The sequence below is a fragment of the Vidua macroura genome, chromosome 24 (assembly GCF_024509145.1).
Source record: "Vidua macroura isolate BioBank_ID:100142 chromosome 24, ASM2450914v1, whole genome shotgun sequence".
NCBI lineage: Eukaryota > Metazoa > Chordata > Aves > Passeriformes > Viduidae > Vidua > Vidua macroura.
Genome location: NC_071594.1, coordinates 3900534 through 3928529, shown reverse-complemented (window position 1 = coordinate 3928529; position 27996 = coordinate 3900534). Strand labels below are relative to the sequence as shown.

The window sequence follows — 27996 nt, the reverse complement described above, 5'->3', positions numbered from 1 at the left end:
GGGCGGCGGCGGCGGCGCTGCTGCTTCACCCCCCGCACCCCCGGCCCATCCCGCGCGGCCCGCGGGGCTCCGCCGCCCTCCCGCCCGCCCGGAGCCTTCCCGGAGCCCTCCCCGAGCCCGCCCGGAGCCCACCCGGTGCCCGCCATGCTCTCCGGGGCGCCGCCGCCGCCCGCCGGCTTCCCCAGCCCGCCGCCGCCGCAGCCGCCGCCGCCGCCGCCGCCCGCCGCTCCCCCGCACGGGCCGCCGCCGTTCCCGGGGAAGGGCGGCCTGCAGATCCGGAAGAATGCCATCACGGACGACTACAAGGTCACCACGCAAGTGCTGGGGCTCGGCATCAACGGGAAAGTTTTGGAGATCTTCAGCAAGAAGAGCGGCGAGAAGTTCGCGCTCAAGGTGCGCGGGGACCCCGCGCCGGGGACCGGGGGGGACGCGGGGACCGCGCGGGCGCTCGGCCGGGAGGGGCCCGGGAGCGGCAGCGGCGCTGCTGACAGTGATGGAAGGTGTCTGCTGCGGGGGGAAGGGGGTCCCGGGGGGGCCATCGGCGGCAGCGGGGCCGGCCGGACAATGAGCTGCCGCCCGCCCCTCCGGCCGCGCTTTAATCTCGTCTTTCCCCCCCCCCCCCCCATTACGAGCAGCGAGACGCGGCTTTCCAGCTTTGTAGTGGGAAACGAAGCGAAATGACATCTTCGTAGCCCGAGGGGGGGTGGGGGGGGGTGGGCAGGAGTGGAGAGGAGACCGTGGCCTGGCTGGGATCCCCCCCGGGGGATGCACACCTTGGAACGCATCCCCGAGCGTGGGGGACACAGCGCGGAACGTGGGGTTTCCTCCGTGGGGCGTTCGTGGTGTGTGCTGTACGCACGGGCAGCTGCTCGCTGTCCCCGTGCCATGTCCCCTCCCGGCTCCAACACCGAGCGGCTGTCCTCCCCCGCTTCCCACCGGGAATATTTCAGCGTTACGATGTTACCCCTTGTCCCTAACTTGCTTCTCTTTGACAGGCGTGGATAAACAGTGGCTGCACGGTGTGTTTGAGCACACGCTCTAGGTGATGCGGCCCTTCTCCTTGTTTTCAAACGAGCAGAGAGGGGAGCGTGTCTCCCTGCCAGCCAGGCTTGGGGAAGTTTGAATGGTTCCTGACACGCCGGGTGATGCGGGAGCAAGGCTGGCTGCTCGGTGGGAGCGCCGTGTTCTCCAGCATCCGTGCAATTTGCGCCCACACATGAGCTGTTCCAATCCTTGGCGTTACCCCGAGAACTGGGAAGGCTAAAAACACCCCACCTAAACCCATAACCCTCACCTAAAGATGTAACTCCCACCTAAACCCGTAACCCCTCTTCTTTTGTGTTTAGAGTTGCCCCTCTGTTGGTGTCTGGGGTTCCTGACCCGAGTGAGGGAACGAGCGTGGGGCTTTGGGGGTACAGGTTGTGCTGCAGAGGTGGTGGAGTGGGCAAGGTACGGTGCTGAATGTCTGTGGTTAAGCAAGTGGGGTCAGTTGGGTGATGGAAGTTTGGCTTTTCCCTCAGAAATGCCAGAGACATTGCTCGTGAGCCGCCCCGCGTTGTACTCCGGGGTGACATTGTGTTGTCACCTCATTGGGTTGAAAATTAGCGAAATCCTCTTCTGTTTTGACAGACGGGCTCCTCGCCTCTGAAGTTGAGTCACATATTTAAAGCACAGATCCCAGCACTTCCCTCTCGCAGCCCTGAAAGGGGAAGGATGGAGGAGGAGGAGGAGGCTGAGGCCGGAGGTTCCTCTGCCCGCCGTGGTTGGGGCACAGGGCTGGTGCTGTCACGCTGCCCGTGCCAGAGCGAGGGGTCAGGGTTTGTGTCACGTGTCACACGGGTCCCTTGGCTTGTTGAAACACTCCTGGAGTGCAGGGCTGGGATGTAGGAGGGTGATGTAGAGTGTCTGTGTGGCTCTTGCGGGATGAGGAATATTCGACCCTGAATCTCTTTTAGGAAAAGGGATTGTCTTGCCTGTCCCCTGTCCTGGCCTCTCCTGGCGTCCCTGACGGGGAGGGACGAGTTCAGCTGAGTGGTTGGACATGTCCCTGGCTTCTCAAAGAGCAGCACAGCTGCTACTGTAAGTGATTCCCTCCAGCACCTTCCCAACTGCTACGCTGGGAGTTTGGGCTCTGGGACGAGCCCGTGGGTTCTCGTCCTGCCCTCACGAGTGTGAGCTACAGGCTTGGCTTACTGCATTGGGATATTTGGGCAGAGCTGCAGAGCCCAAACTTGGTGTGGGTGACTGCCCTAGACATGATGTGTGCTGACTTCATGCCCTCCTCGGGTACGCAGCCGGGCTGACGTCTCTGCTAGAGACCTGTGGAGAGGTATTTGGGTCCAAATTACTCATGGGCTGCAGCAGAGTGGAAAGATGACCTAAAGCAGGATCCACAGAAGTGATTGCATCGAGTTGTCATGTTTCAGATGATGCTTAAAAGAATCCTGATGGCCTATTGCCAGGAGCCACAGCTGAAATCTGTCTGCTGCCTGCTTTGGTTGTGCAGTGAACCTTTCCATTTGGAGTGTCATTCTTTAGGTTTGCTGTTCCAAAATCTTGTATAATGATGCAATCCTTCACTGGGGGATGAGACGCAGTTGTGTCCCTCCCTGATGTGAACGGTGTCTTCTGGTCATGTTGTGCTTCCTCTTGGGTCACGAGCAACTCTTGTGCTGTTAAAGCTCTTCCTCCCAAATCAAGAGATGGTTTTGGTAAGGGTTTTGCTGGGAGTCACTTTGCTGAAGAGAACTTTTCAGTGCTCCAGGAGAGCTTGAGCTTGGGGAAAGTGTTCTAGCAGCAGTGAAAACATTAAGGCAAATTTTCTTCTCGTTCCAGAGCAATAGTCCATGGCAGAGACACATCATTAAATAAAATGATGCTGTGTGAGAGTTAATGGGTGGTAGTTCTGCTTGCTGTGTAGTACCTGGGTGAAAACAAGAGATTCCTCTACTTTTCTTATAGATTCTTGTTCATCTTTCTGTTTCCCACTCCCAGTTTTATTGTATTTTTTTGGTACCTGAAGTGTGGCATCCCTGAATTACCTGGTGTGAAGCAGCCACGGATGGTCCCAGCCACCCGTGACTTGACCCTGTTTGAAGCACGATGAGCTGCTGCAGGGTGGGAACAGAAAGCCTTGGGAGGGGTGATGAATGGAGCTGAAACGCCTGGTTCCTTACCCCGTTCTTCCTTGTACCTTGGCGTGATTTATTATTAGGCAAAATTAGCCTTGTAATTTCTGTGGAGGCTGCTGTATGTAGGTCACTGCTGGCCTGACTTGGCAGGGTTGGCTGTGGTCAGGCTGCAGTGGTGGGGCTGGGAGCGAGGGCTCTTTGCCTGCTGCAAATTCCACTTTTAAGACTAATCTTTGGGCTGGCTGCCTTAATTCCACGAGGAAAAGGCAGCTAAGCCAGGCTGGAGAGTGGGGACTGGTGTTACAGGTGATGAGTTTTTCTCTGTTGTATGCATTGCATGATGGAGCTCTTTGTGGAGCAGGTTTCCTCTAAAATAAGTGAACAAACCTCGCTGCTGATTACAGCTTCAAAGCAGGAGATCCTTACCTGGACTGGTGAGCTTTGGAAGGGCTGGAGGAGCTCAGGGCCGTGGGGGCTGCTCCTGTTTCTGGAGCATCTTTGGTGCTTTGGGGCGTGTTTGCGAAACTCTCAGTCTCGCTCTTGGCCTCATCTGATAACCCATGAGTGATGGCTCCCCTGATGGAGAAGGAGGAAGGAGGATGGTGCTTGTGGTTTGCTGTTCTGGGAAGGTGCCTGCTGTGGAATTAGGGCAGGCAGCTCAGAGCTGATGGCTGAGCAGCTCTGTGGACGAGTGAGTTCGTGCAGCCAAAGCACCCCGTGTCCCGCAGCTTCGTTTGGGAGCAAATGCTGTGTCCCTCCAAAAATCCATCTGGGAAAACATCCCTCAAGTGAGGGAGTGAACGGAGATGCTGGGCTCGTGCTCATGGGAAACAGCTTGCTGTGTCTGCTGTTCTTCTGGCCCTCTCTCAGTGGAGAGATGTTTTTTTAATTAGTTCTGCCATGTATTTTATATAATCAGAAATTTCTTTGCTGTGGCCTTCTGTGCAAGATGTGGTTGAAAAGCTGTGGAAACTGCAGTGACATCACTGACTTTTCCAAAGCTGTGGTTTATTATCTCATTGACCAAAGGAGTCTACTGACTTGGGGTTTGAGTTTGTTTAAACGATTTAGGATTTGCCATAATCTCTGTTAAACACTTCACATGTTCTGAGCAGTCAGAGCTACGACTGTGATGGACTGATAAGGCTGGGAGCAGGGGTTTTCTCTTTGGTATGTGCTCAGGAAGTGGCGGGGCTCTTCCTCTCCGTAATGATCTAATGCCATCAGCCATGGGTCTTGCAAAAGACGTTTCCCATGTTTTCAGAACTGAGATGCAGTGATTTACTGAACGTCAGAGGCGGCACCGGGCTGAGGAGCTGAGCTGCCTGTGGCACACAGGATGGAAACAGCCCCTGGATGTGTGATTTAATAGCCAAATACCACCAGGTAAAACCATGATTTTGCCATTCACACCGAGCCCTGCTGGCCTTTGGCAAGATTAGTGCTGTCTGTGCCATCACTTCCACACACACAGCAGGAAAGCCTCGTTGCAGGGCAGTGCTGGTTCACGGGGCTGTGGAGGTGATGGCTGTGCCTCGGGTAGTGAGTGATGCAGAGCAGAGGCTGGGCTTTGCCAGACACATGCTGTGAAACAGCCAAAACAACGTGTAAATAGTAACTGAAACAATCACTGAAGCTGTGCAGCCTGGGAGCCAGGTCTCCTGGCACGTTTGGAACATGATGGGTGGGCACAGGTGATGAAAACTCCCAGGAGGTTCCTGCTGGGGAAGCCTGAAGGATCAAGTTGGTGACTTGTCTCTTCGCAGACAGCTCTGGGATGTGCTGTGGTGCCTGCTGAGATGGAAGAGCTCTTGCTGGGTTGCAGGGTGGTGCAGGGACGTGGGAGGCATCCAGAGGAGCGGCCGGCTCGGAAGCGGCCCTTGGGCTGATCTGTGGCACAGGAGCAGCATCACTCCAGGTTTAGGATCTGCCATCTTCTCAGCCTTCCCGCTGGGCTCCTGTGCCCCACACCAGGGTGCTCCAAGGGCTTGGCTCTTTTCAAACCCATCCTTTTGCTGTGGTTTTGCTGTCTGCTGAGAAACTGAGCGGGAAGAGCCCTCCTTCCTTCAGAAACCCTTTCCTCCTGCTCGGGGCACAGGCAGCCTCCCGACCTGCAGACGGCCCTCGCTGCAGAAGTCAGGCTCCTCTCCAAGCACAACTGGCCCCGCTCGTCTGGCCTCAAGTTGCAGCATTCAGGCAGCATGACCTCACCTCCTGGTTTCCAAGAATAACGTGCTGCCTCCCCTGCTGCCTCCCCTGTGCCATGCTGGGGCTGGCTGCGGGGCCAGGGCGGCTGCCACAGCCTGGCATGGGCCAGCTCCAGGGCTCTGGCTTGTGCCAGGTGTCCCAGGTAGCCCCGTGCCCACCCCAGGCCTGCTGCAGGGCTCTGGCTTGTGCCAGGTGTCCCAGGTAGCCCACCCCAGGCTGCCCACCCCAGGCTGCTCAGCTCCTCTGTGGGCTGCAGAGGTGAGGCAGCAGCTGGCAGAGGGTCTTCAGGACCTGGCTGATCTTGCAGGCCGATTTTGGAGGGGGGAGAGTTTCAAGCAGGACCAGGGTGATCCCTCCACCAGCTCCAGAGGCTGGCATGGGAATGCAGCTTGGCCTGACCACTCCCCAAAAAACCAGTTTGGAGCCCGGGCAGTCACACTGAGTCAGCATCGTGGTCATATCTGGGGGTGACAGTGTTGAATTTAACATACCCCTGAGGTCTGTGTCCCCCTGAAAGTGGGTCCCATCCTCATTGCTCATTGCAAGATGAAAAAAACAGCCAGGTCTGGTGGAAGGTGTCCCTGCCCACGGCAGGGGGGTTGCAAGGAGATGACCCTCAAGGTCCCTTCCAACCAAACCACTTCGTGACTCTCTTGCTCTCTGAAAATCTCCTCTCCTCTCAGCTCTGGCTGGCAGAGGGCTGTGAGCGTGCCCTGGGGGCTCATTTTGGGGAGGGCTCTCAGCTCTGTGGCCGCTTCCCCAAAGGAGATGGATGGGGAGCAAAGTGCAGGGCTTGGAGCAAGAGCAAGTCTGAATGCAGAGAGCTTTAGCAGCCTTTTAAACTGTTCTTCCTTTGTACCCCGTGGCTGAGTGATTTCAAAGATTTCAGCCTTTTAAGATCCTACCGGTTTGAGGTGGGATTACAGCGGCTGGCAGGTTTAATGGTTGCATTAAGTCGCTGCTCCTTTGAGGCCTGGGGAGGGGACTAACGGCACCAGTCCCTGAGTGCTGCTGGACCTGAGATGACCTGAAACAAAAAGTTCTGCTGGAGGTGCTGTGAGCCACAAAAATGTCCCGTGGAAAGCGTCACTGGGAGGGGGACACAGGATCTACTCTGGGAGCTCCCCTGTGGCTCCAGCTTCACTCTGGTGCTGCCGAGGAGGATGGTGGCATCTTCGTGTGGATAAGGGCCTTCCCTCAGTGCTGTGCCAAAGTGCCCTGTCCCAGCGGGGAGGGCAGGTGAGCTCTCTGGCTCAGGAGTTGTGCAGCTGGCACAGACTTTGCCGTCATATGTAATGAGATTATTCAGGCCACAGGCGTCAGGGCCGCACGTGGTTCCATGCCCGGCTGCCCTGCGAGCTGTAGCCTAAACCAGAGATAAAGTCCAAAATGCAAACCCAGATCTGAATGTTCCTGGGGCGCCCAGCCAGGCTGGGGCTTTGCTGCTCTGCTCTTGGTGTCCTTATCCGGTGTGGCCCATAGACTGGGGATCAGGGATTCATTTCCTTTGTCACCATAATTAAGTTTGCTGCTTTGTGCCCTTGGCTGCAGGTGGGTGCCCGTTTCGAGCTCAACCTTTCCAGCTCTGCTGGCCCCAGAAGATGGGGGTCAGGCAGGTTTGGGGTCATTGTGTGCCTCACACTGAGTCAGGCTAAACCTGTGTCACAGCAGGCTGGGACTCGGTGCTGTCCCTTTCCCAGGGGCTGCAGCACCTCCTGGCTTGGGAGCATCTTCTGAGCTCCCAGGGCTGGAGCGGCCGCTCTCCCTGCCCGCTGTCCTCCGGCCCTGCTGCGCTGCACCGAGCCGGGGCGGCCTCTCCAAAGGCTCCTTGCATGTCCTGCCAAGTGTGTGTTTTCAGGGAAATGTGGCTGGAACACGAGCCGGGGCTGCTGTGGAAATTTGGCTGTGTGTCCCCTTCGGGCTGCAGTTCCAGTAGCGGCGGCTCATCGCCTCCCGCGCCTGTGGGTGCGGGCGGGAGCCGGCTCCAAGGGAATGGGGCTGGAATCCTGGGGCTCTCCACCGGGCTGAGGGAAAAGTAGGTGCAATCAGGTCCAAACAAACCCCAAAGTGTGCGTGTTGTGCTCAGCTTAGTCTAACAAAAGCAGTAAATAAAACGGAGAGCAGGGGAGGTGTGTGGTAGCAGGGATGGTTTTGAATTCCAGCAGCAATGAGCCTTATGGCATCTCCCAGCTCAGTGTAGGAACAGCTCAGACGTGTTCTATTCCCACTCGTTTTAGTGAGCAGGCCACTGTGGCTGTCACTGAGCTGTCACCACGGCTCTGGGACTCAGTGGGACTCCCAGAGCCGGGCTGAAGGAGCCACTGTCACCTGTAGCAGTGTCCCCCGGCTGCCGGGTCCCCTCGGGCTCTGGTGTGGCTCTCTCTTCCTCTTGGGCCATTGCCCAACCTCGCGGTGCTGGGCAGATTTGCTGAAGGAGCCCCAGGCGGGCGGTTCTTGCGCAAGAGGCTCTGGGGTGCTGGGAAGGGCCGGCTTGCCAGCAAGTTTAAACTCGGGTTATCTCCTGAAGTCATCAGAGCTGTGAATTTGGCATTTTTAGCTGGCTACCTCCGTCAGAGCAGTGCTGGCCCGGGGACAGGGCTGTTTTGGGGAGCCTGGAGGTGTTGCAGCCCTTGCTGGGCGCCTGCCCAGGCTCCTGGAGAGAACATCTTCCCCTTGCTGGCCCAGGAGCTTGGAGGAGGCTTGGGAAGCCTTTTGCTTTTGTCCTCAGTGTTTCCCACGAGGAATTGCCCTGCTCCTGGTGTGAGGGGCTGTGCAGTTCTGGTGGAGCAGCACACTGACACCTCCTCTCCATCCCCTCCCACCCTGCTTATTCCACCTCGGAGCTCAGACTCCCAATCTCTTGTGGTAAGGAAGAGTTGCTGTAAAGAACAGCTCTGCCAGGACATGAGATGTTCTGTGGGTGGTGGGATTCAGTTCCAGGTCCCTGGGAGTTTCTGGAGGTGTCCTGGTGGTCCCATTCCCCAGCTGCTGGAGGAGACAGCCAGCCCTGCGATGCTGGGCTGATGAAAAGCTGGGTGAGGAAGATGATGAGGAGGTTCTGAATGGATTGAAATGGGTTGGGTGCCGCTGAGCAGCAGCTCGGGCTGGGTGGGAGCCAGAGCTGCTTTTTCCTGGGAGCTGTGGAGCAGGTTTGAGGTTCTGCCTCTGCCACAGTCTGGGGGGGCTGTGGAAGATGGTGTTTGTGTGCCTCAGTGCAGTGCTTTGGGGTGATATTCCCACTTCTGGGCCTCGCCTGGAGGGGCTGCAGGTCAGGCATGACCCTGTGGGTCCAGCAAATGAGAGCAAGGAGAGGGTTTAGGAAGCTCAGGGCATCCTGTTCCCTCAGTTTTGCCAGGCTCTGGCAGTAAGGGCAGTGTGTTCTTAGCAGGTCAAGCACCTCTGGTTTTAACCAAAACATTCCTTTCATGTTTCCTTCTCCTCAAAGATTGCCCTGAAACAACCAGGCAGATGTCACTGCAGCAGGGTTGGCCTGGGCCGTGGTGCTGATGCTTGCAGGGTTTCAGTGACTGAGCTGCTGACCATCACTGGGCATCTGGGTCCTGTACCCACCTCGAACACAACCCCCCCAGCAGCCCTGCAGACAGAATTCACAGAATCACCAGGTTGGAAGAGACCTTCAGGATCATCCGAGTCCAACCCAGCCCCAACACCTCAACTAAACCCTGGCACCCAGTGCCACATCCAGGCTTGTTTTTTTTTTTTAAGCCTTGCCCTGTGTGAGAGGTGGGGGCTCTTCAGGGCTTCATTTTGCTGAGGAAATGAGGCTCTGCTCACTCGAGGTGCTGCTCCAGGCTCTGTGGGGCCGTGCCAGCCCCGCTGCTCCCCGCAGTGCCCCAGGCTCTGCTGCAGGGCTCGTGTGGGGGACGTGGGGGCTGCAGAGCCACACAAAGGCTGCCCTGTCTGCTCTTTGGCTTCTCCCAGCCCTGAGCTCTTCTCGTGAATAAGTGGGATTGAAAAAGCTTAAATTCATACAAAGCAGGGCCCAGGAGCCCCCGGCTGACCCGGAGGGAGCAGCTGCCCCCTGCTCACCCCGCACCCGGGGTCCCGGGTAACGCTGCCCTGGGATGAGGGTGTGTGTAAGGCTGGCTGAGGGGAGAGGTTTCTTTTTAAAAGCTGGCTATGGGAATGCCCAAGGAGACCAGGCTGTTTGCCAAGGGAGCAGCAGTAGCTGCAGGAGGAGATTTTTTCTGTTGGTTTGTTTAAATATCCGTGCATTTATCCTTTTATCCCATCTCCGTTTTAATCTAGCAGGCAAAATGAGTCCAAACCACTTGGTGCCTGTGGGATTTGGTAAGAAATCAAGTAGCCTGCTGGTAAACACTGTCAAGCAGTGGGGTACTGAGCATCCATGGGAGGGTCAGTGACTCCTTCCTTTGAGTTTTCCACACGTGTTTTTGCTGTGTATTGAAAAGATGTAAGAGTACAAAACTGTAAAAGTACAAAACTGGATCTTTCCTGTGAGTTTTCCACATGTGTTTTTGCTGTGTATTAAAAAGATGTAAGAGTACAAAACTGTAAGAGTACAAAACTGGATCTTTCCTGTGAGTTTTCCACACGTGTTTTTGCTGTGTATTGAAAAGATGTAAGAGTACAAAACTGGATCAGGTTCGATGGGGCTCTGAGCAGCCTGGTTGGGTGGAAGGTGTTGCTGCCCATGGCAGGAGTTGGAATGAGATGTTCTTTAGGGTTCCTTTTAACCCAAACCACTCCATGGGTCAGTGACTCCTTGCTCTGTCTTGAGCCCAGCCTTGGTAACACCAACAGGGGGGAAATTTCCCCTCTGGTATTTTTGGAAGTTTGTGCACCCAGGCACTTGGAGGTGAGTTTTGCACACTTGTTAGCCGAGGTGTTTTGAGGTGATGGTGCTGACTGAGACACTGCTGGTCTGGGCTCTGTCCCAGCTCCACCAAACCTCCCCAGCTCCGGGGCCACACGGCTGCTGCTGCCAACAGGTGCTGGGGAGGCTCCTGGGGCTGCCAAAAGCCTGCAGGGAGCTGAGAATAGCCACCATGTCCTGAGAGCTTTAATGTGGTGCCAGCAGGATGCAGAGAAGGGCTTTTTTTTAAAAATAGAAACACAACTGTGTTTTCCTGCTGGCTGAAGGAGTCTCGGGGTGGCTGCTGGAGGAGGAGGGCCCTGCTTGGCTCCTGGGTGGGCAGGAGGCTCTCAGGTTTTCACTGCATTGCTTCAGAGCCCAGGATTTCCCCTAAAACCCTGGCTGCTCTAGGTAAAGTGGAAGTGCCCAGCCTTAGGTAGTGCTGGGTCTCGAGTCTGGGGTGTTGCTTGGCTCTTCACCCACGTGGGTTCGTGGCAAACGGGGGTTTCCACCAGCCCTTCTGCAGCTCCTGCTGGGTGCTGGGCTTGTACAGCCTCCCTGTGATGGGAGGATGAGGAGGGAGGCCTGTGGGGCAGAGACAGCCTGGAGACTGCGCTGAGAGCTTTGGGGCTGTCTGGGGAGATGGCAAAGGAGAGGCTGGTGGGAGATGTGTGTCCCTGAGCAGCTCAGGATGACCCAGCAGGGTGCAGTCCCCTCTTGTCCCTCTGCCCCTTCATTGCCATCCCCTCACACACGCGGCTGCCCCTCTCCCTGCCCTGGAGCTGGTGGTGACAGAGGTTCATGTTTGCTGTGCCATGTGAGAGGAGGAGGAGGAGGAGGAGGAGGAGGAGGGCTGTTGGGGGCCGTGGGGCCCCTGCCTCTCTGAGCACCTGCGCAGACAAAGCCCGGTTATGAAACCCCCGAGCTGCTCCTGGCCTGGCCTTTTCCTGCCCCCAGCACTCTGGCAGCCTCAGGCTGGTGTGGGCACCGTGCCTGCTGTGGGCTCTCTGTGGCTCCAGCCCCCCTGGCACTGGTGGGTGCTGCCAAGGTGGGTGCTGGGCCCCGGGGGTCCCAGCAGCCATCCCTGCAGAGCTGGGCTGCACAAACCTGGCTTATCTCAGCAAGGTGTTTGCTGTGCCCTGGTGTTGACAAAGCCCGTGGCAGGGGTGAAACCGTGTTAAACAAACAGCTGAGGAAGATAGGATGATGCAAAACGGGGCTGTCGTCACTGAGCTTCGGGGGTGCGTAAATGAAACCCTCCTCAGGCTTGGCACGGGTGCAGGAAACACATCCCCAGGCCATCCTGCTCCCAGTGCCAGGGGCGAGTGGCACTTCAGGAGGGCCTGGCCTTGATGCAGCTTTGTGTTTCTGTTTGGTTTTTTTCCTTTCTTTAAATATACGTGCATTTATTTATGCTGCTCTAAGATCTGTGTTGAAAGGCCACAGGCAGGATCCCTGTGCTGGGAGGGAGGGTGGCAGCCTCTTCTGTCCTGCCCATGGGCTGAGCCCTGAGAAATTTCATTTTTGGGCAGAGCTCAAGCCCAGGAGCTGCTGGGAAGCAGTGAGTGTCGTGGGGCTTCTGGCAGGGCCTCACGGCTGCTCTGCTCGCAGGCGTGGGTCTGGGCCTCTCCCCAAAATCACTTCCAGCTGAAACGTTTAGGGAATGGGTGGACACGTCCAAAAATAAAAGCAGTTCTGGGATGTAGGTGTGGGGGATCCAGAGCTGCCCCTGGGATCAGAGGTAGCGGGAAGGTCAGGCAGGGTTGTCCCCAGGGCTGGTGGAGCCAGGACCCAGAGAGATGCTCTGGGTGCTCTGGGGTCCCTCTGACGCTGAGGGGGAGCCCCTGGCTGTGGGTACAGGGCTGCTGGAGGCAGCACCGTGCAGTGCTGGTCGTAAGGGGTTTTTTCAAGCTCTGCCTGTGGGAGGGAAGCACAAAGGCCATAGGTCAGCCCTGAGTTAATGGTTTACGTCAGTGTTTACTTCGGTATTAATCACACCTGCAAATATCAACCACTTCCTATCATAAAAGCACATGTGTGCTTTTCCGTTCCGTTGTCAGCTCCGATAGCAAATCTGGCAAGGAGAGGGGTGAGGAGGAGGAGCTGACCCCGGCCCTCAGCTCTGCAAAGACGTGGAACATGAAGGTGTTGTGTGAGGCTGGGAAGATCTCTGCCCTTCCCATGGCTCCTTATTTCACCTTTCACTTTGTGTTTGTGGATGCAAGGCCCCGGCAGAGGCAGAAGAGGTGTGTGGGATCTGGGGTTTGGTTTGCAGAGAGCATCTGAGCATCCCTGCCCAGAATGGCTCCATGCAGAGCTGGGCTGTGGCTTCTTCTGGCCCCAAGGCAATGGGTCCCTTCCCTGCTCAAGCCCAGTGCTGTGGTGGCTCCTGGTGGGCAGAGACATCTTGGATGTCTCTAGACAGGGATGGGACGGGCTGGGTCGGAGCGTTTCGGCCGTTGTGACCCTGTTTGTCCCTGTGGGATTCGTGGGGAGGTCCTGGCAGCGTGGTGGCTCTGTCACTCCAGCCATATGTGGCACAGCAGGACGTGGGACCTCGTGACCGTGGCTCGTGCCTGGGCTGCTCCTGCTCCTCACCCGGAGCCTCCTGGAGAGATGAGCGTCAGGTGAGTCAGCCAAACCCAGCACTGGCTGCTGCTGGGGGCCGGAAGGAAGAGGAGGCTCCCAAAACAAAAACATGGGACTGAATAGGCCCCTAATTTTGTTTTTCTCAGATAAATGAAGCCGACGCTCTTTATTTGTCTCCCTTAAACACCAGCCCCAGCCTGTTGCTGGGTGTGAGTCAGCGGGGATGCTTCGTGCTGCTGCCTTGTTGCCATTTACCTGCTCTGACTTTTTTCCTGTGAGTTTTGCAGCCCCTTGCCACCCACCTCCATCTCCTCCCTCCAGCCTCATCCCCAAAGCCTCCGCCACGCTGGGACCCTTCCCTCAGCATCCAGGGTGCTGCTCCTGGATAGCCACTTGGACACTTCATCTCCAGGATGTGCCAAGAACGTTTCTGCTGCTGGGAAATGGGCTCTGCAGCACGGGGGACACGGGCCCCTGGCAGGTGGCTCTTATTTAAACCCAGGCCTCTCTTCTGCTCCCCGCCTTTGTGTGCCTCGAGAGGCTTTTGTTGCCGCCTGAAAAGGCTGAATGGCTGCTGCATCTGTCGCAGGGGGAGAGAAATGCTCAGCAGATGCCCCGGGCAGGTGGGGGGGCTGCGGGGCGGGGGGTCCCGAGCATCGCCCACCGGGCAGGGACCCCCACGAGCAGGGGAGCACAGGGGACCCGGGGCTTGTGCAACGCCGGCGGGCGAGCGAGGCCCCTTGTGAAAGCACCGTGTAAGAGCTGCCTCTTCCTCGCCCCATCTCCATCCTCCGCCCCGTTGCGACACCGCCCGCAGGAGCGGCGACGAGCGCGCTGCGACATCTGCCCCAGCCGCGACATCTGCCTCCCTCCGCGCTGCTCCTGCCGGGGCTTTTAGCTCTCCCCTGCCTCTCGCAGCCTCTTCATGCCTGGCTGGCTGCTCGGCTCGGGCTGTGCAGTCGGGAGGCTCTCCCCAGCTCGGGTGGCTCCGGGTGTTCCTCGGAGCGCTGCGATCATTCAGGCCGGGAGAATGCGGCCGAGCAGCTCGAGCGTGTGTTTGTGTGTGTTTGTGTGTGTGTGTGTCAGCTCGCGTTTGCTCGGCCTCGCTTGCCTCTCCTGCCTTGCTCTTTCTAATCTAAACAATCCTCTCTGGCTGGGATCCTTTCTCCAGCCTTTCCGTTCTCCCCGAGGCGGGAGAACGTGGAGGATGGAGCCGCTTGTGCTCGTGTGGCTCGGAGCCTCGGTGTCCACCCGGCTCTGGTGGCACTGCCCCATCCCTCTGCAGGGTGGGCAGCTGATGTCGGGATCCGCCCTGGGTGAAGCCACCTCCGCCAGGGAGCAGAGCCAGCCCTCCGAGCAGCCGCGCCGGGCCGGCAGGACGGGACACGCTGCGGGCAGGATGCTGCCGGACCCAGGCGCGGCTCCTCCTCCGGACGCGTCACCTCTGCTCTTTGGCTTTCCCCGGGCAAAACGAACGTGAGGATGAGGCTTTCACCTCTTCTCTTGGGGCTTCAAACTCTTTCTGTGGCTCTCTGGGCGTGGGCAGAGCAGAAATGAGCCCCAGCTTGGGAAAGTCCCGTCACCAGGGCAGCAGGGCAGGTTGTGGTGGGTGTAAGCAGCGGGGATGGGGTTAATGTAAAGATTTATGTAAGAGCCACGGTGATGTGGGGGAGGCTTCCTGAGCTGCACCTTTAATTGTTATTGCCTTGTGGTTCAACCATGAATTTCCCTCTGTTTGGTAACACAATTCCTCTCGGGGGCTCTGGGACTCGTGATTTTATTTCTCTTTTGTAGCTCATGAACACCAAAAGCGGAACCAAGCTTTGCAGCTTCCACGTCCTTCTGCTGCCCTCTCCCTCCCAGCTGTGTCTGGCAGGGACTGGGGGGGCTTTGGGTTCATTACCTGTGGGCTCCCCAAATATTCTGGCATTACAGGCTCAGCTCAGTGCAGGGAGAGGTGGGAACAGCCTGTGCAAAGCTTCCAGCACTGGCCCTACAAATGTGTAAAGCAGCTGACGCCAGTTGGCAGCAAGTTTGCAGGGGAAGATTAGAAGAGGAAAATCCTTTGAAGAGAAACCCTTTTGCTTTATTAGGAAAAAATGCTCCTTGCCCTGTGCTAGCCGGGTCAGGGGAATCCAAAGCCTGCGTGTGTGATCCAGGCAGGGGGAAGCTCTGCTTTGCTTCCCTGCTGATAATTTGGGGGATGACAGCCTGCCTCTCTTCACTGTAGGTTTATTCTTACTGCAACTCAAGAAGAGTTTATTTTAACCCCTGTGGTGCAGACAGGTCCTGAGGGGAGCTCCTGGCGGTGGTTTGGGGCCTGGGTACAACACCCTGTTAGAGGGGTGGGTGCTGCATGGCCTGTGCTGTTCTGCTGGGGACCGAGGAGAATCGGGTGGGATCAAAATGCACATGGAAATAAAACCACCCTGCCTGCAAGAGCAGCTGCAGAGCCCGGGGTGAGCGTGGGGCAGCCCTGGAAAATGGACAGCTCAACACCCCCGTGTGAGCCTGATCCTCACTTTCCATGGAAATTGCCCGTGGCAGGTGAGTTGTTCCTCTTGGACAGGGATGTCTTGCTCATCTGAGTGTGCTTGGCTCTCCGAGGGGCAGCAGCATTTGGGGCTGTGGTGGCACCCACAGCGAGGAGGGACAGTGGGACAGGAGGGACAGTGGGACAGTGTCCTCAGCGACCTCCTGCCGTGCCAGGGGAGGAGAGGAGGGAGCTTCCTTTTCCAACCTGTCATGACTCATGGAACATCATCCCAGGAGGAGGCGGCGAGACTGAATCAGTGGTGACTGAGGACACGCTGGGAGAGGGAACGTGAGCGTGGGCAGCTCCAGCCCCCTGCTTTGCTCCAGAGCCTGCCTTCCTTCCTTCCTTCCTTCCTTCCTTCCTTCCTTCCTTCCTTCCTTCCTTCCTTCCTTCCTTCCTTCCTTCCTTCCTTCCTTCCTTCCTTCCTTCCTTCCTTCCCTTCCTTCCCTTCCTTCCCTTCCTTCCCTTCCTTCCCTTCCTTCCCTTCCTTCCCTTCCTTCCCTTCCTTCCCTTCCTTCCCTTCCTTCCTTCCCTTCCTTCCTTCCCTTCCTTCCCTTCCTCCCTCCCTCCCACCTGTGCTGTGCTTGTCCTGAGGTGATGGGGGGGGAATTCAGCTCCAGGTGGTGCTGAGCTCTTCCCTGGAGCTGAAGCTCATGTTTGATGCCTGCAGGAGCCTGGGTTTGGGTTTGCTCAGAGAGGTGCTGTTCTCCTGCAGAAGCCCTGATGAGCTGTTTCTGTTTTCATGAGCTGCTTCCAGGGTCTGTCTTTCCAAGGTGGCGAAAAGCCCAGAGGTGCTGCTGGAGCTGGTGAGGAGCCTTTGCTGCTCTTGGGGGCCTGAGCACATCAGGCTGGGCTGTGCCATCCTCTGATGGCAGCAGTGTGGCAGCTCTGGGCTTGAGGGCTCTAATGACCCTAATGAGGGTGCTTAGAGGAACACAGAACTAATTTCTCTCGCAGCATGGAAAGGCTCCTGGGGGAGCTGGGCCGAGCCAAGGCACAGGATGGCAGCAAACACTGTCTGCCCAAATCTCAGAGGTGTCAGGCTGCTGGGAGGGGAGCTGGAATGCGGCTGAAAGCTGAATTTCCTCCCTAATTGCCAGCAGGGTGGAGTGGCTCTTTCCCCGCTCTCCCTCCTTTCCTGCAGGGAGGTGCCCCAGTGGGATGGGGCAGAGCTCTGGGCTGGCACAGCTCTCCTGGCTGTCCCCTGTCCCCTGCGATGCTGAAGGGACGCTGGGGTGCTCTGTGGTGATGAGCTGATGTCTGGAGATGTGCAGAGGCTGCAAACCTGAAGCCCTGCAGCTCCTCCTGTCTGACTCCTGCCCGGATTTGCTCCGAGGTGGTGGCAGAGCTTCCTCGGCAGCGCTGCCCTTGTGCCCTGCCCGGGGACACTTGTGTAACGCGGGGATCCGGTTACTGCCCTCCTCTCCAGCAGGGGCAGGCAGGAAGTGCAGCGTTTTCCGTCTGAAATAATGAAGAGTTTGATCTCCAAGGAGCCCTTCTTCGGAAGGGGAACAGGAGAGAAGAGCTGGGAAAGCTGAACTGAGAGCAGCTGTGGGGAGTCCGGCAGCGTGTCCCAGCTGCTGCCATCGAAGGGTTAACCCTGGTTGTGTTCCACATTACTGGCTTGCAAAATCAGCTGGGGTGGGATGGGGGCATTCATCCTTGCTGAACCTCAGGGGAAACACGAGGTGATTTTCCCATCGCAGCCTCCTTGTTGGGAGCCAAGAAATACAAATCCTGCCACGGCCACAGGCTGCCCTGGGCACCGGAGCCGAATTAGGGCCTGGGCAGTGTTGTCACACCCCCAAATGCGTTGGACATCACCCACCCCAGGTTTCACTGCTGGCTGGGGAATGGGAGGGAAGGTTGGCAGCTGTGGGAGCTGCTGGCTCCCACCTGAGGAGGACAGACTGGTGGCAGTGCTCCTGCCCCACCGCTGTGCCACGCTTGGCACATTCCTGGTGTCCCAGGGCACAGGGAGCCAGAGCCTGTGCTGAGGGCAGGAGTTTTGGGGTGCAGCAGGTGCTGCTGTGGCTGTGGGCTGCCCCTGCCATGGCTTGCCTGTTGGATTATGATCTTTTCCTTGCCAGAGATGGGGCAACTGAGAGGCATTTTAAAAACTTTTATTCCATTTTCAGTCTCATTTGAAGGGTGAGACAATGTTATAATTCACAGCATCACAATCAGAAGCCAACTATTTCCTGATTACAACACAATGTAAGTGTTTCTTGGCCTATCAGCTTTCTTAATATCATAAAATACACTGAGAGCTCATTAAAATCATAGAGGAAATATTCTTACAATCTGACGGTGTCAGGTCACAAGAGTCAAATATACTTTTCACGTCCTTCCTGCAGCAGCAGTGGGGAGTGCATCTGGCCTTCAGCTCCCCCCTCATGGGAACATTTCCTAAATTAACCAAATCATTGCCTTAATGGGGACTAATCTGCTCCTCTCTAAGCCTCTCCATCACCTGTCCGTGCAAAGCCAGCAGGGGAGCAGAGGGAGCAGCTGGAGCACAGCTGGGTGTTCCGAGAGCACCGGGGCAGCTGTTTGCTCCCGGAGCTTGTCTGGGTACAAAAACAAACGTCAGGGCCCTGCTGGTGCAGGTAATGGAAGCTGCTGCCTCCTACTTCATTAGAAATCCAATTAATCTCCTATAAAAGCACTCAGAGTGACCTCTAAAAATGGGATGTATTTTGCTGTACCTCTGCTGTTTGTCTTGTGCAGAATGATGTTAACTAGCTGCTTCCTGCTGGTCCATTTTCCCAGCGCATAATTACAAATTGTTTTGTTTTTCTCTTTTCTCTTCAGCTTCCTGGCTCCCCGCGCCAGGCTCTTCAGAGCAGGGCTGCAAATAGCCAGGCTTTTCTGCAGTCCCCTCTGCATGGCTCCTCGGGGGGCTGGTGTTACTCTTGCTTATGGTTTTGGCTTCTGCAGGGTGCAGTTTTTAGGGTAATTAAGCAACAGAGGAGCAAGGAGGGGCTGTGCCACCTCTTGCCCTGCCTTCCTTTTGCCCTGAGGCTGCCGGTGTGAGCGATGTCCAGGACTTGTGCAAACAAAAGTGGCTTTGGCCACTTTGGTCCTTGCAGAGCTTCTGGTTTGCTGCCAGCAGCCTCCCACAGGTTCCCACAGGTTTCCTCTGCCTGGGGAAACCAGGAGAGCTGAGGAGGTGGGAGAGGTGTGACCAGAGCTGGGATGGTGTTTTGGGTGGGTGCTGAAGGGCACATGCTGTCTGTGCCTTTCTGTGCTGTTCTGGGCAGGAATGCAGATGGCCAGGGTTACCCTGCCAGGGCAGCACCATCAGTGAGTGCTGCATCTGGAAACGGGCACTGTGTGGATTTTGGGAGTTAATCCTTGTTCCTGTGAGATCCCAGCTGCGCTGAGAACCACCCTGGGCCCTGCAGAGCATCCCAGGGCTGATGCTCCTCTGCTCCTGGAGCACGTCGGGGAGAGCTCAGAGGGGTCAGAAGGACTTTTCTGTCTAAATCTGGGTGAAATGGGCAAACCTGCTGTTTCCTGCAGGGTGGGGGTGTGTTTCCACATCCCCCTGCTCACTGCTGCTCCAAGGGGCAGAGCTGCTCCAGAGGCCGAGCCCGGCCCCAAAGGCTGCCGGAGACAGGAAGGAAAATGAACTGTGCTCAAGATAGACACGTTTGTTGTTCTATATTTAGGAACACAATAATTAAGGCTGGTTGTTTATCCTGACAAACATCATAACTAATAGTCTAGGGCAGACAAGCAAATCCTTCCTGCACCTGGGAACTCTGAGTTGTCTTTGGGAAGGGCAGGGGGCTCATTAAAGAGCTGTAATTTAGGGAACATCTGGATGTTTGCTTTGTCCCCTCCCCAGGCACGGGTGCTGGTGGGCTCTGAATTTGTGGTGAGGGAGCTTTTGTGGTCAGGAGGGCCCCATGGAGCAGCAGGCTGATGGATGGGAAATGATGGGGGACAGCAAAGCAAAGGTGAGAGTGAGGATGCTCGGTGGCACCCAGGGGTGCAGCAGTGGAGGTATCAAGGTGCAGAAGTTGGCTCCTAAATGCAGTAGATCTTGCTGGTGGGGCACTGGGAGGTGGCAGGCAGCCCGAATAAGCTTTTGTGAGCCTCGGGAGGAAGGGCAAGCCCAGGGCAAACGGCTTCTTAGTGTTCCCACTAGATGGGGATGGAGGCATTGTCAGAGCGCTCTCTGCGCCCGCAGGGAGCAGCCGGCCCTCGCCCCCGCGTCCTCTCTGGTGGCCACGGTGCCAGCCGGGGGTCATGACCCAGCTCCCCGGGGGTGTCTCGGGGCTGACGGGCTGTCCCTTCTCCCGCAGATGCTGCAGGACTGCCCCAAGGCCCGCAGGGAAGTGGAGCTGCACTGGCGAGCGTCGCAGTGCGCGCACATCGTGCGCATCATGGACGTCTACGAGAACCTCTACCAGGGGAGGAAGTGTCTGCTCATCGTCATGGAGTGGTGAGCGCCCGGCCCAGGGGCACTGCAGGGTGTGGGGTGGTGCCAAAAGGGGGGTGGGCACCTTCCAGCCCTGGGGACACCGGGGGGATGCAGCCCGTGAGCTGCAGGGATGGCAGCCCGGGCAGCGGAGCGGCACCGCTGGCGTTGGAGGGACTTCGGGGACAGCGAGGGCTGCTGGCTCTGAGTCATCCTGAAAACACGCTCAGCTCGGGGCCTGTGGTTCTCGCAGGTGGGTCATAACCAAACTGCCTTTGGCCATCAAAAGCCGGGGTAGGCAGCAGGTTCCTGGCAGCCTGCGGTGGGGCAGCGAGCAAGCCGAGCTGGCACCGCGGGTACTGCCCTGGCACCGCCTGCAGCAGCAGCTGAGCTGCTCTGGTTTGGGTAGGAGCTTGGTATTAACCTGGGGACGAGGAGGAGGGATGAAGGGGAAAGTATTGAAACCACATCCCAACCGCAGCTGTGATTTGATGCAGCTTCCTTGCCAAAACCTCTCCTCTGGCAAGCTGGTAGATCGCCCGGGGGGGCAGCGGGTGCAGGAGCGGTGCCAGGGCACGTGGCACAGCAGCCCCCAGAGCAGCTCCTGTGGGGAAGCAGGCGCCTGAGAACCACCCTGGCACTCTGGGCAGCCAGGGGTGCGGAAGGAGTGGCAGTGGGGAAAAAGAGAATGGCTGAGGGGTAGGAGGAGAGTCCCCAGGACTGTTCTATGTGACCAAGGGATGCTCGGGGGGTAACGCCCATCACAAGGCAGGATTTGACTTCCAGCAGGAGCAGGCTCTGGATCCCTCCTGACAGGCTCTGGATCCCTCCTGACAGGCTCTGGATCCCTCCTCCCAGGCTCTGGATCCCTCCTGACAGGCTCTGGATCCCTCCTCCCAGGCTCTGTGCAGCAGAGGGCCCCGAGGGCTGCAGGCTATTGCTGCTGCAGATGTCATTGCATGTCAAGGAGATGCTATCAGCACTGGGAAAACCAAACTGTTCCTGCTTCAGGCAGATAAGGCAGGGGCAGGAAGTGCCATTATCCCTGCTCTCATGGAGATTTCTCCCATACCTCAGTCCCGATCTCTGTGGGAGCTGTGTTTTCCCTGGGGTAAAAACACAGGGAACCTGGGGAGTACCTGGGGAGGGAACCCCACCAATGGTTCTCCAACACCTCCCATGGGAGCTGGCTGTGCTGCAGTGGGGTCCAGCCTCTGTGTCCCAGCTTGGGGAGCCCGTTGTGACACTGCTGATGTCTCACCTGTGCCCTGAGCTTTGCTCAGCACTTCTGTGCTGGGTCATGGTGCTGCTGAGGCAGTTGTCTTGTGAGCAAAAGGAGGCCACGTGTGCTGGGAGTGCTCTCACCAACTTCAAGCCACATTTGCTGCCTTTACTGTAAATGTGTTTCTGTGGGCTGCTGGGGTGACCACGCCTGCCTGTGCCTCTGCCAGCACAGAGCCTCTGCCCTGCTCATTTCGGGAAGGAAACGCCCCAGAAGCACCAACCCAAGGACTGGGATGGAGAAGGGGATTGTTTCCTGCTCAGCAGCAGAGGGTTTGGTGCTGCCTGTGGCAGTGTGAGGTGGACCCACAGCGTGTAACAGCAGCTGCTTCTCTTCCAGCTTGGATGGCGGGGAGCTCTTCAGCCGCATTCAGGACAGGGGAGACCAGGCCTTCACAGAACGGGGTATGGAGCCCACGCCCTGCTGGGCTTTCAGGCCAGTCCCTCCCCTCAATGACTCTTCCGAATCCCCAGCAGAGTTCTGCACTCAGGGAGTGAGGGATGTGGGTGCAAGGGGCCCTGCTTTTCGTGTTTACTTGAGAATAGGGTTAGGGGGTATTTTCTCAGCTGCTCCCACACTCTGTCCATCCCACTCCTGTCAGAAACACCCACCTTTCTCAAAAAACTAAGTCCATGGGCTGTGGTTCTCATAGATCTCATTAATCTTATTCCCTCTACTCCTCTGGGCAGGAAAAGCAACCACACAACCCAAACTCTGAGCCCCTTGCTCCCTTGACTTCCCATCCTAAGGGGAAACCTTTCCCAGCTGGATTCCTTGCTGCTTGGGTGTCCTAAATGGTGCAAGCCCCTCCTTGGTGTTAGGGCCAGGGGCTGGACTCTGCCCCATCCCTTCCCCTGGAGTTTCTGGGAGCTGCAGGCTCCATACCCAGGGATGGGCAGTGGCAGAGACTCCATGGAAAGGGGGACTTCAAGCAGGGAAAACCCCTTTGACCTCAGCCAGGTTCTTTGACTCCTGGTTTGTAGAGTTCCCCAGGGAGCAGTGCCCTTTTTAACTTCCTTCTGGTGGTTTCTTTGCTGCTTCAGAGGCTTCGGAGATCATGAAGAGCATTGGGGAAGCCATCCAGTACCTGCACTCGATCAACATCGCGCACCGGGACGTGAAGGTACCACCCTGAGCCCTCCCCTGGCGGTGCTGAGCCCTCCTGGGCAGTGCCAGGGCCAGGCTGGCCCGGCCCTGCTGCTCACTGCTTGCCCCCTGCGTGTTGCCAGCCGGAGAACCTCCTGTACACCTCCAAAAGGCCCAACGCCGTGCTCAAACTCACCGACTTCGGCTTCGCCAAGGAAACCACCACGCACAACTCGCTGGCCACGCCGTGCTACACGCCCTACTACGTGGGTGAGTGCCTGGGGGGCTGGGCTTGGGGGTTTGCAGGGCTGGGGGGGCAGAGCTGGGGGGTTTGGAGGGTGCCACGTGCAGCTCATCACCTCTGCATCCAGCCTGGATTGCTGAGCTGCAGCAGGGAGCTGGGGGCTGCTCCAGGCTGTCGCTATTGGGACACGAAATGAGTACACAGAAGTGAGGTAAGTTCAAAAGAGAAAAAGAGCTAATTTTATTTCTGACTTCGCAATATATAGAATTCCAAAAGTGACAGTGGATTGGAGGATGGAATTGCCACTGCTCCAACCACACTGGTTAAACCAACAGTCCATCAATTCTCTCTTTCTACAAAGAAGAATGCAAAACAATCATTATTTACATGAACGGTGTGTGAGAACTCCAGTAGAAATATGTAAACACCAGAAGGCATAGAAAACTTTTAAAAGAACTTTAAAACTTTCAAAACAACTATAAAAGAAAACTTAACACTTTTAAAAATCAGGGCAACACCAGGCAGTGCTTCCCATAGTGCCTGGTGGGAGCTGCAGGTGCTTCTTTGGTGTCTCCATGGGGTGTCAGAGCCCTCTCACTCGGTGCTGACACTCGGATTTAGGATTTTCCTTCTGTCTTTCTGTTCCTTCCTTTACCAGCCCCAGAAGTGCTGGGCCCAGAGAAGTACGACAAGTCCTGTGACATGTGGTCCCTCGGTGTCATCATGTATATTCTGTAAGTCTGAGGGTTCCTCTCCCTCCTGCCGGGCTCAGCTCCTGCTCCTGGCACTGCCCTGTGCCCTCTAGGTGCTCCTGGGGAGGTTTTTGGGGTGGCACATTGACTCTGTTCCCCCTCCTGGTGCAGGCTGTGCGGGTACCCCCCCTTCTACTCCAACCACGGCCTGGCCATCTCCCCTGGCATGAAGAAGCGAATCCGAATGGGCCAGTACGAGTTTCCCAACCCCGAGTGGTCCGAGGTGTCGGAGGAAGGTAAAGGTGCTCCCTGCGCTGGCTGTCCCCAGGCTGGCGTCTCCTTTCCAGGGCTGGGAGGAGCCTGGCTGTGTCAGGGCTCACCTCTCAGCACCTTCACCTCTGCTGGATGGGCTTTTGCCAGGGGGTTTGTGCAGGGCCAGGAGTGTGGCACACAGGGCACGCAGGAGGGCACACAGGGCACAGAGGAGGGCACAGAGGAGGGCACTCAGGAGGGTACACAAGGCACACACAAGGGCACTCAGGAGGGCACACAGGAGGGCACACAGGGCACACAGGAGAGCACACAGGGCACAGAGGAGGGCACTCAGGAGAGCACTCAGAGCACACAGGAGGGCACTCAGGAGGGCACACAAGGGCACTCAGGGTACTCAGGAGGGCACTCAGGGCACACAGGGCACTCAGGAGAGCACACAGGAGGGCACTCAGAGCACACAGGAGGGCACTCAGAGCACTCAGGAGGGCACACAGGGCACTCAGGAGGGCACACAGGAGGGCACTCAGGAGGGCACTCAGGGCACACAGGAGGGCACACAGGGCACTCAGGAGGGCACACTCAGGAGGGCACTGAGGGCACACTCAGGAGGGCACACAGGAGGGCACTCAGGAGGGCACACAGGGCTCACAGGAGGGCACACAGGGCACTCAGGAGGGCACACTCAGGAGGGCACTCAGGGCACACTCAGGAGGGCACACAGGGCACTCAGGAGGGCACACAGGGCTCACAGGAGGGCACTCAGGCACTCAGGAGGGCACACAAGGGCACTCAGGGCACACAGGAGGACACATAGGGCACTCAGGAGGGCACTCAGGGCTCACAGGAGAGCACTCAGGGCACTCAGGAGGGCACACAGGAGGGCACAGAGGAGGGCACAGAGGAGGGCACTCAGGAGAGCACTCAGGAGGGTACACAGGGCACACACAAGGGCACTCAGGGCACTCAGGAGGGCACACAGGGCACTCAGGTGGGCACTCCGGGGTTTTGGGGCTGGGGTTGGAGCTCAGGAGAGCCCCCCTGGGAGCCGCTGGCCCCTGAGGCTGCCCCAACCCCTGCAGTGAAGCAGCTGATCCGAAACCTGCTGAAAACAGACCCGACCCAGCGCATGACAATAACGGAGTTCATGAACCACCCCTGGATCATGGTGAGTGGGGACAGCGGGGGGGGGTGGGACAATGGGATGGGAAGGGTGGGATGGGATCCATGGGATGGGATGGGATAATGGGATGGGATGGGATGCAATAATGGGATAATGGGATGGGATAGGATCCATGGGATGGGATGGGATGCAATAATGGGATAATGGGATGGGATAGGATCCATGGGATGGGATGGGATCCATGGCATGGGATGGGATAATGGGAGGAGATGGAATCCATGGAATGGCATGGCATGGGATGGGATCCATGGGATGGGATAATGGGATGGGATGGGATGGGATCCATGGAATGGGATGGCATAATGGGATGGGATGGGATGGGATGGGATGGGATGGGATGGGATGGGATGGGATGGGATGGGATCCATGGCATGGGATGGGATGGGATCCATGGCATGGGATGGCATGGCATGGCATGGCATGGCATGGCATGGCATGGCATGGGATCCAAGGCATGGGATGGGATGGATGCCTGTGGCTCCCAGCTCACGCTCCTCCCCTCTCCTGGCAGCAATCCATGCAGGTGCCCCAGACCCCGCTGCACACCAGCCGTGTGCTGAAGGAGGAGAAGGACCTGTGGGAGGATGTGAAGGTAAAACCTCTCTCTGTCCCTGTCTGCCAAGCTCCGCCCCTCTCTGTCATGTGGGGAATGTCCTCTCCTGTGGCATTGCAGACCAGGCTTGTTCACTGTCCCTGGAAGTGTTCAAAAACTGCATGGATGTGGCACTTGGGGACATGATGGAGCGTGGAGTGGCTGTGTTGGGTTAGCCATGGAATCACAGAATGGTTTGGCTTGGAAGGGACCTCAAATGCCGGGGCAGGGACACCTTCCAGTGCCCCAGGCTGCTCCAAGCCAGCCTGGCCTTGGCACTGCCAGGGATGGGGCAGCCACAGCTGCTCTGTGGGGATGGGAATCCCATCCCAGGCCCTCCCCACCCTCACAGGGCACAGCATGGTTGGCCTCAATCACCTTGGAGAGCTTTTCCAGCCTGAACAATTCCATGATTCCAGTTAGGTGTGGGCGTGCTGGCTCTGGGATCTGTGCTTGGGAGCGAGCTGGAACATTGGGCAGTGGGACACTCAGGCCCTGCTGCGATTTATTCCCAGCTGCTCTGGGGACCCTGGGGGGGCTTTGCTGATGGCTCTGTGCCCCCTGCCCGTGATTTATTAAAGAAATCTGGGTATTGATTAGTACCGATGTCCAGCTGTGACGGACAAAAACTCTCCAACAGTTTAAAGTTGAAAGTGTTTGTTTATTGTGACACCAGGCAGCGTGTGGGACAGCTCCCAAATGCACACTGCAACCTTCCCAATGATTACAGAGTCCTTTTATCCACACCAGAATTGAACACCCCAAAACACAAATACATATTCATCATTTAGTACATCCCATTCCTCGCTTCGTGTGCTAATCATTCCCAAAGCCGTTAAGCATGCAGAGTTTGTTCCTTGAGATGGGTCGGTGGTCCCTTTTGACGCTGTTGAGCAGGACGGGAACAGAGAACTCCAGATCAGAAGGCAAAGAAAATGAGCTCTCTCTTTATTTCAAATGTACCACTCTATATATAGAGAACATGGAGAAGACTCATTTCATTGGTCTTAGAGTAAAAACATCCCACACCACTGGTGTGCAGTGAATGACACACAGGAGCAGAACAGATCTATAAACAATGTGAACAACAAGATAGATTAGAGAATTATTTACATTCTTTCCCAACTGCTCCCCAGGCTCTTGCCTGGTTAGAAAAACTTCTTTCTCTCTGACTGAGCTGAGAATATCCACACCTTTCATGGGGAGGGGTCCCAAAATGAGGAAGTAAATGAAGTCTTCCTCATTCTGCCCTTTCTGCCTTTTCAATGCAAATATGACAAATGAACCTTGGTAGAACTCCCATTCCCTGTCTTCAATGGGTTTCAGAGCAGAGGAGGCCCACAATTGTCTCATGTTCCTAAAAGCTGTTTGTCAGTTTCTGTATTCCCTCATTACAAACCCAGCTAACGAAACATTGTGCTGACAAGCAATCAATTATCAGTTAACTACTAACTCTTAACTTCATCAAGGCCTACTCATTTATTTTAATTAACTCTAGTAAGGCTTACCTCTAACTAAAATCTTAGCTCCTCTAAAATCTCTAAATCCCTCAAAGTTGATGTTTCACCCGCAGGAGGAGATGACCAGTGCCCTGGCCACCATGCGAGTGGACTACGAACAAATCAAGATCAAGAAAATCGAGGATTCCTCGAACCCTCTGCTGATGAAGAGGAGGAAGAAAGCCAACCCCCCCGAGCCCGCCGCGCTGCCCCACTGAGGGCCCCGCCCGCCGGCCCTCCAGAAAGCAATAACTATTATATATATATATATTTTTTAAGAAAAAAAAAGACAAAAAGAAACAGACTGTTCTATCGAGCGCATGGAATTCAGACATTTATACCAGACTAGTTATTTTTAGCTACTCACCTGTGTTTCTGACCTTTCTGGAGCAGGTGCTGAGATCCCCCCTCAGATCCACACCTGCAGCCAGGGATTTTTTTGTCCTGTAGGTGAACGCCGCCAATAATTGGATTTTTATTTTTCTTTTGTGAAACAGTTTTGATTTATATATATATTTTTTTTTTTTTCTTTTCCTCTTCCTTCCTTCCAAAGACATGGAAACTCCTGTGGTGACCTTTTTAGGGTATATAACATATAAATATTTTTTAAAAACTACTGTAGAGCTGAAACCCAGACAGCGTGTTCCCTGTGTGGATGCTGGCTAGAGACGGGCTCCAGGGAAGGAGAGCTGCCCTCCCCCCTGTCCTGCTGCCCTGGGGGGGTCCCTGTGGCCACCAAATCAAGCCCAGGAGCCAAAAAGCAGCGCCCCAGCCCTCCCTGGGGGTCTGCCTGGCAGCACCGTCTGTCTGTCCGTGTGGGGTGTGTGTCTGTCCGTGGGCCTGCAGCTGCTCTGGCTCCCCCTGCGTGGCCTGGAATGCAGCTCTGACCTCAGGGGGGGCAGGGGGGGCAGGGGGCTGTCCTGTCCCCCCAGCTCTGCAGGGATGTGTCCCCCCCCACCCCGTCCCCAGCGAGGTGCTGCCCTGGGGGGTCCCTGGGGACAGGGGGTGGCAGGGCAGGGGTGGAGGTGGCACAGCTTGAGCCAGGATGGCAGCACTGACCCCTCCCTGGCCGGGGCTGGGGGTGCTGCTGTCCCCCCAGTGTGGCTCCTGCAGCTGCTCTGAAGTCTTTAGTCCATGGATTATTATTATTGTTATTGTTATTATTATTATTTGTCACGATGTTTCGCTTCGTTAAATGTGTTTGAATGGGGAAAAACAATTTTTTAAGGCAATGTTTAGTTTTTAGGTGATCTTTTTAGACACTGTATGGAATTTTAATTTGTTTTGAAAACTGGTTTTTATCCCCCCTTTTTTTTTTTAAATTTTTTTTTTAATTATTTTTGTCTGTTGGCTTATACTAATCTTCCCAGTCTGCTCTTCAGTCCTTTGGATTAAAGACACTTAAAGAGTCACCCAGT

General features: G+C 56.6%; 1 protein-coding gene across 1 annotated transcript; it reads left to right on the top strand.

Annotated features, from left to right (window-relative positions):
• Positions 1-27990, top strand: MAPKAPK2 (MAPK activated protein kinase 2). Its single transcript, XM_053998226.1, has 10 exons — positions 1-393; positions 19615-19754; positions 21352-21416; positions 22056-22135; positions 22242-22368; positions 23001-23076; positions 23206-23330; positions 24387-24472; positions 24999-25079; positions 26653-27990. The coding sequence occupies exons 1-10, from the start codon at positions 145-147 to the stop codon at positions 26794-26796; spliced, it is 1173 nt and encodes a 390-aa protein (XP_053854201.1). The 5' UTR covers positions 1-144; the 3' UTR covers positions 26797-27990.
• Positions 27991-27996: the final 6 nt, after the last annotated feature.

What these genes read in the sequence shown, in the direction of transcription:
- MAPKAPK2 (XM_053998226.1), top strand. Translation starts at nt 145, where the DNA reads ATGCTCTCCGGGGCGCCGCCGCCGCCCGCCGGCTTCCCCAGCCCGCCG. An exon ending in GCGAGAAGTTCGCGCTCAAG is followed by an intron (nt 394 to 19,614) that starts GTGCGCGGGGAC and finishes CTTCTCCCGCAG; the next exon opens with ATGCTGCAGGACTGCCCCAA. An exon ending in CCAGGCCTTCACAGAACGGG is followed by an intron (nt 21,417 to 22,055) that starts GTATGGAGCCCA and finishes TTGCTGCTTCAG; the next exon opens with AGGCTTCGGAGATCATGAAG.